This window comes from Camellia sinensis, chromosome 2, assembly GCF_055761805.1.
Source record: "Camellia sinensis isolate YWXY chromosome 2, ASM5576180v1, whole genome shotgun sequence".
Taxonomy (NCBI): domain Eukaryota; kingdom Viridiplantae; phylum Streptophyta; class Magnoliopsida; order Ericales; family Theaceae; genus Camellia; species Camellia sinensis.
The window spans coordinates 79,217,762-79,230,984 of NC_138962.1; the positions used below are offsets into that span (position 1 = coordinate 79,217,762).

General features: G+C 35.0%; 1 protein-coding gene across 1 annotated transcript; it reads left to right on the forward strand.

Annotated features, from left to right (window-relative positions):
• The first annotated feature begins 6,056 nt into the window (after nucleotides 1–6,056).
• Nucleotides 6,057–8,265, forward strand: LOC114302686 (putative pectinesterase/pectinesterase inhibitor 7). Its single transcript, XM_028247728.2, has 2 exons — nucleotides 6,057–6,402; nucleotides 7,574–8,265. Exons 1-2 carry the CDS (start codon nucleotides 6,057–6,059, stop codon nucleotides 8,263–8,265), a joined length of 1,038 nt encoding a protein of 345 aa, XP_028103529.2.
• The last annotated feature ends 4,958 nt before the right edge of the window (nucleotides 8,266–13,223 follow it).

Genomic DNA, 13,223 nt, shown 5'->3' on the forward strand with positions numbered 1-13,223 from the left:
GCCCCGAGGGCGCGTCTACAGTTGTATGGGACGGAGTGTTGGGCAACCAAGAAACAACATGTAGATAAGATGAGTGTGGCTGAGATGAGGATGCTAAGGTGGATGTGTGGTAAGACTAGACAAGACTGGATTAGGAATGAGTGTATTCGGGAATGGGTTGGAGTAGCACCGATAGAAGATAAGTTGAGAGAGAATCGTTTGAGATGGTTTGGTCATATTCAACGGAGACCAACAGAGGCAGTAGTGAAGAGATGCGATGCTGTAACAGTAGATGAAAGTTTTAAGGGACGGGGTAGGCCTAGATTAACGTTGACTAGCGTTATAAATAGAGATATGAATCTACTTAATTTGTCTAATGAAATGGCCTTTGATAGGGCCGCGTGAAGAAGAAGGATTCATGTAGCCGACCCCATTTGATGGGACTTAAGGCTTGGTTTAGTTTAGTTTAGTTTAGAGGCTTCCCTTCTTGTTAATATAATGACCTGAAACCCCTTTTTCTTTTTCTTTTTTGCTAGTTTTTCTTACTTGACAATATTTTGATGTTTCTCCCCGAATTCCTTTCTTGTTTGTCTAATGCTTCTCTACCATCTGGGCTAGGTTCAAAATGTTACTAATGACTTGATTTAGGCAATTGGGCTAGATAGTAACACCACTACCATGGCCCATATCACAATTCTGCTCATGGGGCTTGTTAAGAACCACTTCAAGATTCAACCCAGATGTGGATCGAATAGACCCACTCAAACTTTTCATGAAACCCGATGTAATCACCTCTCCATCGACTATTCGATTAACCCCCTGCTCTTCATACTTCTCTTCATGTGCAACCCTCATCATCACACTTACTCGTGCACCCCTACTGTTTGTTTTTCCCAAGTTACTGTTATTTTCCTCTACCAATGAAACATTTAATTATTATTTGTCTCTGTCTCCCATGTCAACTCTTTGTTTATGCTCTTTTCTCCTTTCTCTAATTGCCATGTTAGTCATTTTGTCCAACTCATCATCTTGTTGGATAACCACCTCATCATCTTCTTGCTCATATGAACTGTAAATATCCTCATCATCGTGCTTCTTATGACATTGACATATCTTATTTACCACCACCTTGGTAATAATTTGCTCCTCACATACTTTCACTGGATAAAGAATTCCTTGGCAGTCGAGATTCACTGTTTTATTGATGGATTCCATATATGTGGTGACAATTCTTATCCTTCCACATTGTAAACTCTTCATATTAAGAGTTTCATTATCCACCTTAATAATTTCTCCCCACAGTCTTCCTATACTGCTGAAGGTTTTGTAATTCCAGAGATTTAATGGAATTCCACAGCAACTCAGCTATACACATCTTTCTTATTCAATGACCATTCCTTTTTTCCATTCCTTGACTGATTCCGACCACTTCTTCATCCAGCCACTCATTATGAGGAGTTTTTCTTTTATCTCTTGGGCTGATTGAAATGAGACAACTATATTCCTTTCACCTGCACTTGTGGCTTTGATGTTCCCCACCTTCCTCTTGTTTAATTCCTTCCTAAAATCCTCTTCCGAGCAATGTGGCTCCAGCCAAACAATTGTACTCTCATATAACCATCCATTACCTTCTTCATAAGCTCTTATGGTTAAGCTTGTGTATTCTCTCCTCCTCTCTTCACCTACCACCTAAGCATATGACTTCTTTTTATTTTCCAGATTAACATTTGCATAAGTTGACTTTTCTTCCTTTCTCACCTCTTTAACAAATGGTACTCTTGGTTTAGCTCCCTAGTCCTTCTCAAAGGCTTCTTGTTTTAACTTTAATGCTCTGTTATCACACCACAAGCTATTTGCTTTCTGTACTGCCATTTGTGCTGCCACTGGACAGTCGTACGTAACAAAACCAAATCTTGATCGTGTCTGTTTCCTCCTCTTGAACGATATGTAAACTTCCTTCACCACCCCAAAGTTATTGAATAGTGAGTGCCCTTTTGGATCCATTGATGCTGGTATTTCATCCACAAAAAGTGTATACATGCCTACTTTTTGCTCTGAGAAACCTCTTCCTATTCTTCCATGTCAGTGTAGAATTGGCTTCCAACCCCTTTCTCCCACTCCATACTTCTGCAAGGTTGAACCTACCATGACCCTTCTCGCAGAAGCTACTACCTATGTGACTTAAACTTGCTTTTCGGACCAAGTTTAAGGTATTTAATTGGTTGTGTGTAACACCTTTTTTGTAGTGTAAGGGCTCGGATTCAATTGAAAGAGTTTGATACCTTTTGTAATAGTCATTTAAAGAGTTTGATACCTTTTGTAATAGTCGTTGTAAATATTTTTTATATTTATAATTACTCTTCTATCAATTAATAGGAAAAAAAAGTATGGTTAAAAATAAATTAGTGTACTAAATTCATGTGCAGAGCCAATCTCAACTAAATATATTTATAAATAAAATTGGAAGTCAACGAAAAGTAATATTGCTCCACGTGCTCTTGGCCAAATCAAATTTGCAACCTTAACAATTCCCTGTTTAAGGCAGACACGTTTAAATCATTCTAGGACAAAGTGTTTTTTTTTTTTGGAACGAAATTCTAGGACAAAGTTGGTACAAGAAGTGTTAAGTCAAGTCTTTTAAACAACCTTCCCTAGTTACATTTCATAACTATGATAGTTGCATATGTAAATCACCATATTGGCAGTTGTTCAATGTTTAGAGGCTCAAATTGATTATTACAAACAAGTTCAGACTCCACAATCAACATCAAAGCACACTACAAGAAAAAACACTTTTGGCGATCATTTTTTTTTTTTTGGTCGCAAATAGTTCACTTTCTGCGACCAAAATTTAACTTTTGGCGACCACAATTTTTTGGTCGCGGAAAATCACTTTTTGGTGACCAAAAAAAAAGTTGGTAGCGAAAAGTATACCCATTGGCGACCAAAGGCTTTTTTGGTAGCGGAAGATCACATTTTGGCGACCAAAAAAAAAAGTTGGTCACAGAAAGTATACCCTTTGGCGACCAAAAAAAGAGTTGGTCACGGAAAGTATACTATTGGCGACCAAAGGCTTTTTTTGGTCGCGGAAGATTACCCTTTGGTGACAAAAAAAAAAAACGTTGGTCGCGGAAAGTATACTATTGGCGACCAAAGGCTTTTTTGGTCGCAGAAGATCACCTTTTGGCGACCAAAAAAAAAAGTTGGTCGCGGAAAGTATACTATTGGCGACCAAAGGCTTTTTTGGTCGCGAAAGATTATCCTTTGGCGACCAAAAAAAAAAAGTTGGTCGCGGAAAGTTATGGCGGGATAAATTTTTAAAAAAAATGATACTACTATAATTGCATGCTATTTTTCTGTTTAGGCATTAAAAGTTTTATAAAATAATAAATGACCGAATTTTTATAGGTTATATATATTTTTTGCGGAATATGAACAAGAAGCATGGTGATGGCAGAGGGGATTGGGTGCATGGTGACTCCTTGGTCACGAGTTCAAGTCCCAGGTAGTACAAAAGAATTATTTTTTTTAGGTCAAGGCGTTGACTTTTGGCGACCAACTTATCTTTGGTCGCTAAAAGTTTACTTCTGGCTAATATGAATTGGACTTTCCGCGACTAAAAAAGTTGGTCGCGAATGGTCCCTTTTAGCGACCAAAGGCTTTTTTGGTCGCAGAAAACTATCTGTGACGAGGCTTAGCGACCAACTCGCGACCAACATATTTTGGTCGCGAAAAGGTTTTAGCGACCAAATATGGTACTTTTCGCGACCAAAATGTTGGTCACTGAAAGTGTTTTTTCTTGTAGTGGCATTGAATATAACCTATGAATGTCTATGATCTAAATAACTTGGAATTTGTAGGGTCATTTTTGGAGGATTTTAACTAAAAAAAAGAGTAATGCTAGAGATCCCAAATATTCTATCAAAAGTTTTACCAAATGTCTCACATGGGTGTGGGACCCACATAATGTGGGTCCCATGTGGGTCCCACACCCATGTGAGACATTTGATAAAACTTTTGGTAGAATTTTTGGGGCCTCTAGTATTTTTGCTAAAAAAATTAATAAATGTTATTTACTTCTTTCATTATTTAACCATTACAACTTTACTGAGTTTTAAATATTTGAGTTTAAAACTAATCATGTTGGGTATTATTACAATTTAGGTTATTATTATGCCAAATTTAATCATTTAAATGCTACCGTTATATGAATTAATCTTGTAAAAAAAAACTTATTAGTATTAAATCCTCGTTATGTTTAGGCAAAAAAATGTGATTTTTTTTTCCCTTATAAATAATGTATTTCTACATGTTTTTGTGACCTTAAAACTAATATTTTAATAGTTGTAGTAGTGATGGGCGTTAGCAATGTTGGGGGTGGTGGTGCTACCATCGGTAATACATTAATTGGAATGCATTCTAAGAAACAACGCCCAATTAGTACACATTAATTCGTGTTTGAAAGGAAAAAGATTTGGTACACACCTAATCTTTGTTATAGTGTACAAAAAAATTATTCTGTAACTTGAACCCATAACCTTTAAGTTATTAGGTCTAGATTTTACCATCGAATCAATTGGAATGCATTTTCTACCTTTTAAAAGTTAAAAATTCTTTTTGTTCAAATAAACTTATTTTTCATTGTACTAAATTTTGGAAAATGCAATTAACACTATAACAAAACTAGATTTTCACGGCATCATATCAACGGCATACAATAGCATGCAAGCCGTAGTTTTTTACTTTTACAATTGTTTCTTTTGCATGTCATAAATAATAATGGCATGTCTATTACTTATGTTGCTAATGCGAATAATGATGAGTTTTTTGCAACTTGCAATGTTAGTTGTAGATGAAACTTTCTATGATAGGTTGTTAATACATCAAATATATACGACAAATATATGCCAGTCGTTAAATATATTTCACTTTTCACAACACACAATTTTTATCGTGAATGATATGATAAAAAAAAAAAAAAGTAGGTACCAAAATAAAATACTCTGGCGCTAAACACAAAAAAATATATCAAATGTTATAAAATTTCTTCTAGAAATACTAGCGCCATTGGCTAATGATAGAGATGAGATTGCTAAGAAACGCTCAAGGCCAATTAATCTACAATATAGTTGTATGCTGAGATTGTTTGGGAAGTGTTGTATAGATTACATTGTTGCATAGATTTTTGATATAGCCATGGTGGTGATTGGATTGATCTGGTCCATTCCACACCACAACTTACACCAAAAACTAATTTCCTTGCCAGCTTCACTGTGGAGTAACAAAAACATAAAATGATAGGCATATCGACATCAACACGCTTGTTAGCAAACATAGAAGTTGACTTCACATATTTAAATTCAAATGGTTTTGCATCGAAATACTAGTAGTATATATATGGTCCATCCCACATTACATTGCCACACCAAAACTAAACTATCACAAACATGGCTTCCATGCATTCTACTATTTGCTTTCTGTCTCTCTTTCTCGCCCTCCATTTCTTCTCTCCATCCCTTGCAAAAATCTCTACCTCATCGGATGCCATTTGCAATTCCACCCCTTACCCTTTCTTCTGCCAATCCATTTTACCAAACAACCAATCTTCCACTATATACGATTACGCCCGGTTTTCCATTCGCCATTCCCTAGAAACAACCAGTCATTTCCTTTCATTGGTCAATAGCTACCTCACACTCCCAAATGGGCTCTCTCAACCCACCATTCGTGCTCTCAAAGATTGCCAGTCCCTCCTCGGCTTAAACATGGATTTCTTGTCGACCACTATTCAATCCATTGATTCTACAGATACCCTTCAAAGTTCACAAGCTGATGATACACATACCTTGCTTAGTGCCATTATGACCAACCATCAAACATGTTCGGATGGGCTTCAAGCCACAACTCCACCCTCTAGCATTCAAAACAACTTTTTAAGTCCTTTTGATGATGGAAACAAGTTGTACAGCGTATCACTTGCACTGTTTAAGCATGGTTACGTTCCTAAAACAAGAAAAGGCAGATGGCTAGCAGAAAGAGAGTCATTGTTTTCCAAATATGGTCACTTGGGTCTGAAAATGTCGAGCCAACACCAGAAGATTTATGAATCAATGAGTGGAAGAAAGCTCTGGCAAACGAGTGGGGGCGGTCAGGTGAAGGTGAACAATATGGTGGTTGTAAGCAAGCATGGGAGTGGGAACTTCACGACAATTAGCGATGCAGTGGCGGCAGCGCCAACCAACACTGCTGCTAACCAGGGATACTTCATGATTTATGTGGTTGGAGGAGTATATGAAGAGTATGTTTCAATTGCACAGAACAAACAGTACTTGATGATGGTCGGAGACGGCATTAACAAGACTGTAATTACAGGGAATCATAGTGTGGCTGATGGGTGGACTACATATAGTTCTCCAACATTTGGTAAGTTAGGTATCATGAAAAGTCTTTCATAAATGACCAAATGTCTCACATGGGTGTGGGGTCCACACCCATGTGAGACATTTGGTCATTTGTTTGGTAGAAAATTTGGTGTCCCTAGCATTATCCTATTTAAAATAAAACACCTCACACTAATCAAGATAATCTAAGGATTACAAATCTTTCATGATCATTTTCATGAAAAAATTTTTATGATCCTTAACATTTCTCTTTATATATTGACCTCTAAATCTTCAATGTTTTTATAATCAATAATTATATGTATATAATACATACAATTTATTGCCACTCAGTCTAGAAGTTCATTTAGGAAACCCTTGGGCTTATGTTAAATATTTTTTAAGTTAAAAGAATATTATTGGTCTAAAAAGATACATATTTATCTATTTGTTTAAATATGTCATTAGATATACACGCATTACCTTTTCATATAACTATTTATTCAAATGTCTCACTATTTATACATATGTCACTTATTTGTTCAATATCACATATTTATTCACCTCACTGTCACCCGTTGTCACCATCGCCGGTGACTTTTCCGACAATTTTTCAACGTGTCATTATTGCCAAAAAAAATAAATAAACATTGGAATAAATGGGATATGACCTTATAGGAATGAACTTTTTACCAATTAACCCTCATTTAATTTTCTTCAATGTAAAAAAATTAAAAAACTAAAATATTACAATCAACATTCAATTTTACATAATTATTTCACATTTAACAAATTTTTATTCTCATCATTTATAAATAATTATCTATAAGGGAAAAAATTATTTTACTCCTCTGTGATTTGAGAGTGGAATAGTTTACCACCTATGATTCAAATATAATCAGAAAATCCCTATATCAATACAAGATCTTCTGTACCCAATCCCTTTGTTCCTCTATTCAAAACATTTGCCATTGGACTATACCTCGAGATTCATATACAAGTTAATAATTATCAGTATTTTGAGACAACATGATATAAATTTGAAAACAAATGAAAATTTGACCTAGTTATTTCTTGATTAAGTTTCCACGACGTACAATCCTAATCTATTGTTACACATGCTCAACTTTACTATAAATCAAATCTAGTCAATTACATTCAAGCAATTCAAAACTAACTACATCTTACATTCTCAATGAATACTTCAATTGCAGCTGTAGTTGGACCAGGATTTGTGGCAATAAACATAACCATTCAAAACACAGCAGGAGCAATAAAGCAGCAAGCAGTGGTACTTTTAAACAATGCTGATTTGTCCACCTTCTACAACTGCAGTATTAAAGGCTACCAAGACACCTTGTTAACCCATTCTATGAGGCAATTCTACAGCCACTGCGATATCTACGGCACGGTGGATTTCATATTTGGAAATGCAGCCGTTGTTTTCCAAAATTGCAATGTGTATCCGCGGCTTCCCATGCAAGGCCAGTTTAATACAATCACCGCACAAGGCAGGACAGATATAAACCAGAATACCGGTACTTCAATACAAAATTGTACCATTATAGCTGCCCCTGACTTGGCAGCGGACAATGGCAAAACACAAACATACTTGGGCAGGCCATGGCAGTTGTACTCGAGAACTGTTTATATGCAATCTTTCATGGATAGCTTAATTAATCCAGCTGGTTGGGCTGTCTGGTCCGGGACTTTTGCATTGGACACATTGTATTATGCAGAATACAACAATAGAGGACCGGGGTCGAGTACTACTAACAGGGTTACTTGGCCTGGTTACCATGTGATAAGCGCGACGGATGCGGTTAACTTCACTGTCTCCAACTTCATATCAGGAGATCACTGGTTGCCTGCAACTGGAGTCCTTTACACTAGTGGTTTAATGTGAACATAGAAACTTGAAATGTCTTCTTTCTGTTAATTTGTTTTTAAAATTTGATGTTGAAGGTCTTTATTTCTTTCAAAATTACTATAAAATTGTGTCTATTTATTCAATAATTGGATGGGGAATTCCAAGTACCAGTAGTATTGTTGGGGAATCACACACCTACAATCCCAAATAAAAAAATGAAAATAAATAAATAAATAAATAAAGGATGAATCTTAGTTGGTTCATTCCCAAACAATCAACAATTGACATTCAACGGTCCGAGTCATAAGAAACAAAATTAAGTTGTGTTTGAATCATGAATTTGATTAAGGATTTAGAAAAAGAAATAGAAAAAATATGACAAATGTAAATGAAATATAAACTATTTTTTCCCCTTCATTTTCAATTCATTTTCTAAATTTCTATTCAAATTTATGATCTAAACATAATGGTGAATATGAAAATTTAGAAGTCTTAATCATTTTCTTACAGTGAAATTGCGATAATTTAGAAGTCTTAATCATTTTCTCACAATGAACTTACCTCTGAAAAGTTGTCAAAGTTCGCAGGATGCCTAGAGCACCGCCAAAAGGTTGTCGGAGGCCACAATGGTGTCTGGTCGAGAACTAAAGAACCACTTTAAAAGTGGCTGGAGGTCGCCAACAATTGGGTAGAGGTTGTCGATAGTGGGTCGTGGTGGTAGTGATCATGGGTGGCGGGAGAGCAAAAAGAAAGTGAAAACTTGTTTTAATAACTCGTGAAAATGCATTTTTCTTAATGTTTCTGTTAGCAAAATTTTGTTTTAAGGTCAATCGACAAAAAAACACTTAATTTTCACAAAACAATAAAAGATAAAGCATGTGGTTGCATTTTTACCTTGAACAATTCAATGATTTCTTTGGAGAAAAATAAATGAAAAAGAAAATGAGCAAAAGTAACTAAAATTATATTAATCAAAATTAATTGTCACTCGTCACAAGTTACATGAATTTAAACAAAAACAAAAAAATCTGAAAATACAATGATCGACAGGAAAAAAGTAACTTGCTATAGATAAAATATTCCTAAACTTTGTTGCTTAAGTAGCTACTCCTAATTGATAGAACCTACTCCTAATAATCACGATGTGTGAATTCTGTTGGATATTCTTTTCTTTTTTTAATCTCTCTTAGCTTATTTATAGGCTTAGAGAGAGAGAGAAGAGTAATCTAAACTCATGATTTTCTCAACAAGACATGATTTCCTTAACATCATCCATATTTCATGTTTGACCACCCACCTAATTCCTTTTTCGAAGAACTGTTCGTAGATCATGCACTTTGACCTGGCCTTGGCTCCTTGATCTTAACATTTTGTTCCAGTAGATTGCAACAATTAACCTTCCTTGGCTTTTTATTAATAACTAACATATCACCCATGTTATGCACATGATTAAACAATGATTAATAAATTTATTTTTAAATTAATTAAAAATAATTTAAAAAATAAATAAATAAATAATATTAAGTAACTTTTAGCTTTTTTTAAACAAAAGAAGTGTTTAAAATTAACTTTTTAAGTGGCTTCTTGAATTTTTTAAGTGATAAAGAACAAAGTTAATGTATTTAAGAATGAGTTTTTTAATTGCATGAGAAAATGTAAATATTTTTATTTGCTACTTAAATTTTCCGTTTTACCCTTCCACTTACAACATAATCCTAGGGAGAACATGGTTGCACGCCATGCGATCGGTAGCGTCGACCTACCATCAAGCATTGTGGTTCTCCAACGAAGCCAGAGTAATTGAAGAGCTCTTGAGAGACCAAATTATATCGAAACAGTGCTTCGTCACAATAAATGGCAGCTGGGCTGCAAAAGAGTATGTACAGATAGTGGAAGAGCTAGAGAGCAATGAACTGTTTGCGGATGTTGGCATGGCATGAGCTATACAAATTTATTTTATTTTATTTTTTGTTACTATTAATGTTTTGTTTGAAATATTATATAACAAATATATATATAATAATTTAATTAGTGAAATTAAAACAAATGAATTTTCTAAAATTATAAAAATTATATTTTTGGTCAACTATAATTACATTATCAACGGAATTCGTAATTATAATTCATCGTACCATAGTTTGCCAAGTGATTTAACAATCTTTTTTTTTTTTTTTTTTTTGTCTCTCTTCCTCTCTCCCACTTATCTTCTATCTCTCTTTATTTTTAAGGCAATGTGGAAAAAAAATTGTAATGAAATATTTAAATTTTTATATTTATTTCAGTAAGTACATTAGGAAAAATATTCTTGTATTAGTAAAACTTAGTTTGTCAATTAATAGAGTATGATAAATTTAAGTTGATCGTAAAATGTAAGGGCATTTTTAATTTTTTTAAAATTTAACTTTATTTTTAAATTATGTTAGATTTATGTCAATCAACACAAATTGAAGAGTCACTTGACCAAGTTGTTTATGTAAATATTTTTTTTAATTGGTAAACATACATCATTAGTAATTTTTTTTTTCGTAATAAAATGTACATATTTATGCACATTTAATTGCTTTGAAAAAATAGATTAAATGTAATATTTTTTTATAGTGTTGTAATTATGGTTCGTAACTTCACTTTAATATAGGCAATTGCAGATATTTTTATAATATTTTAAAATAGAATAAACAAAAATCAATTCAAACAAAGTTCAACATATATTTGTTTATGTAAATCTTTTTTGAATTGATATTTTTAAACAGAATCAACTGCAAATAAAAATATTAAAGCGGAGTTATAAAAACTGTTAGGTTTTTGTAATTGACAATCCCGTTTGATAAAACTCATTTCAATTGTAATTTTATTCACTCTTTTGTTTCAATGAGGATGTGAGTGTTTAAATACGAATTCAACCCGAATGGTGCCTATGTAGAGGAGTTTGTGATTTTAAGACTTTCATGTTTGCCACTTCGATGACTATGTATCAGGATCAAGCTGCTCGGTCAGCTCGCGAGGGTTCAGGGTGTTTGATCACTCGAGTGGTCATTTGTACGCTTGAGCGGTGGAGTGGATCATCTAGTATCTGCCTGTAAACTGAACTTCTGGGAAGCAAATTTTATCGCTCGAGCGGTGAATGTTGCACTCGAGCAGTCAGCCTATATGTTTTGCAAACTTTTAGAGAGAAAGAAAAATCAAAGTATGGTATATTGGAGGGTGTTTTATGAGTGTTTCCTTGATGATTTGAGAGTGATCAATGAATCTATGAACTTCATATTGACTTCATCTAAGGGTTATTTTTACTATTACATTCACAAAAGCGAGGTATTCTTCAGTGGATTTCGAAGAAATTGGGCTTGAAGCTTTGGTAGATTTTGGAGCGGCTCATAGTCATGGATTCGACATCAATATTGTGGATTCAACGTTGGGCAAAACAATTTCGAGGTGAAGACGGTGGTAGAAGAGACACATGGGGTCAGTTTAATTCGGGCGTGGATTCGCTCGATAATTGCAAGTACACATGTGTTATTTCTTTTTGTCTTCTTGGTAGATTGTTTTGTGGTTTTATCCCATGATTTTTTATTCAATTGTGATTTTTTCACGTTAAATCGTTGTGTCCATTTGTTATTAATTGTTTGATTGAGCTTGATATTCGCTATTTAAAATTGAAGCATAATCAAAAATCAATATCTACGAGATATTAGATTTTAGATTTTAAATTTTTCAATAAAAATATTAAGAAAAAAATAATTACGTAATTTTGAAGTAATTCTCTACACCAATTGTTAATTAACATATATCATGATGTCACAAAATATCAAAAGTAAAAAATAAAAAAAGAAACATAAAATCAATACAAAAAAAAATTATTAATAATGATTTGGTTATATTTTGATCTATCACTTTATAATAAAGAGTCTATTAACATGTTTTTTTATTATACAAATTGAGAGGGAGTTTTTATGTGCATTAGGGCCGAGCTAGGCCCAGACATGGTAGTGGGCCGATCTATGGACCGTAGTGAAAAGGACTTAACAATTGTACCTTGTTGTTAGCTCAGTCTAAGTATGGTTACAGTTACCACGGTCGAAGTGGTGATAATTAGCTCGGTCATAGTATTCAGAGCCGAGGTGTAGTTGAGCAATGGCCGAGCTAAGCGTCATTTGTCGACGCACCGAGCTGAGCCTGTCTGAGGGCTAGGGATAACTCAGTTGTTTGTCATATTACCGTAGTAAGACCATCTCGCTTGGTTAGGCAGTGAGGGGGGTGTAGAAAGATGAGCATTACCTTTCTGATTTCTAGGAGGACTCTACATAGGAGAAAAAAAGTCCTACTAGGATTGTGCCACATGGAATCTATAAAAGCTCATAGCAGGACATATATAGGTATCACAACTTATATTCTCAAATACATAGAGCTTTTGTCTATTTGTCTATCTTGCTGACTTTGGCATCGGAGAGGTATCCAGCACACACCCGCCGGCTAGCTCACGTTTGTGTTTTCAGGGAGTAAAGTGACGACGTTTGGAGGAAGCGTAAACTTGATCAATAGGATTATACAAGAAGATTATTTCGCGCTCGTATAATTGGCGCCGTTTGTGGAAAAACACAAAGAACAATACCTTTTGATCAAGTTTTCTTCTCTAGTTGTAAACAATGACGCACAATGAAGATTCGCCATAATCTGCTATTGATGGGCACACCCCGGGGGGGGGTACAAGGTGCGAAGGTCTACCCTCTGTCCCATCCATGGCAGAATTAGAACCCCAGCGACGGAACACCCGAAGGGACACAAGGGAGAGACGGGGCACTAGTCCCCGTCGTTCTCAAAGTCCTAATAGACACAGGCGGAGGTTGGATCCTCAAGTTCTGGAGGATCGCGTAAGGGAGCAAGACGAGTTAATAAGGAGAATGGCGGCGAATATGGAGACAATAAAGTGCCAGATAAAGAGTAAATGAGTGGCGACATGAGAGGGGCGCAAAGGCAACACGCCCTCTCGTCACTCAGAA

Bases quoted from the DNA above. Each gene is read 5' to 3' on its own strand.
- LOC114302686 (XM_028247728.2), top strand. From the start codon at position 6,057: ATGTCGAGCCAACACCAGAAGATTTATGAATCAATGAGTGGAAGAAAG. The intron at 6,403-7,573 runs GTAAGTTAGGTA...CTTCAATTGCAG, and splicing joins ATATAGTTCTCCAACATTTG to CTGTAGTTGGACCAGGATTT.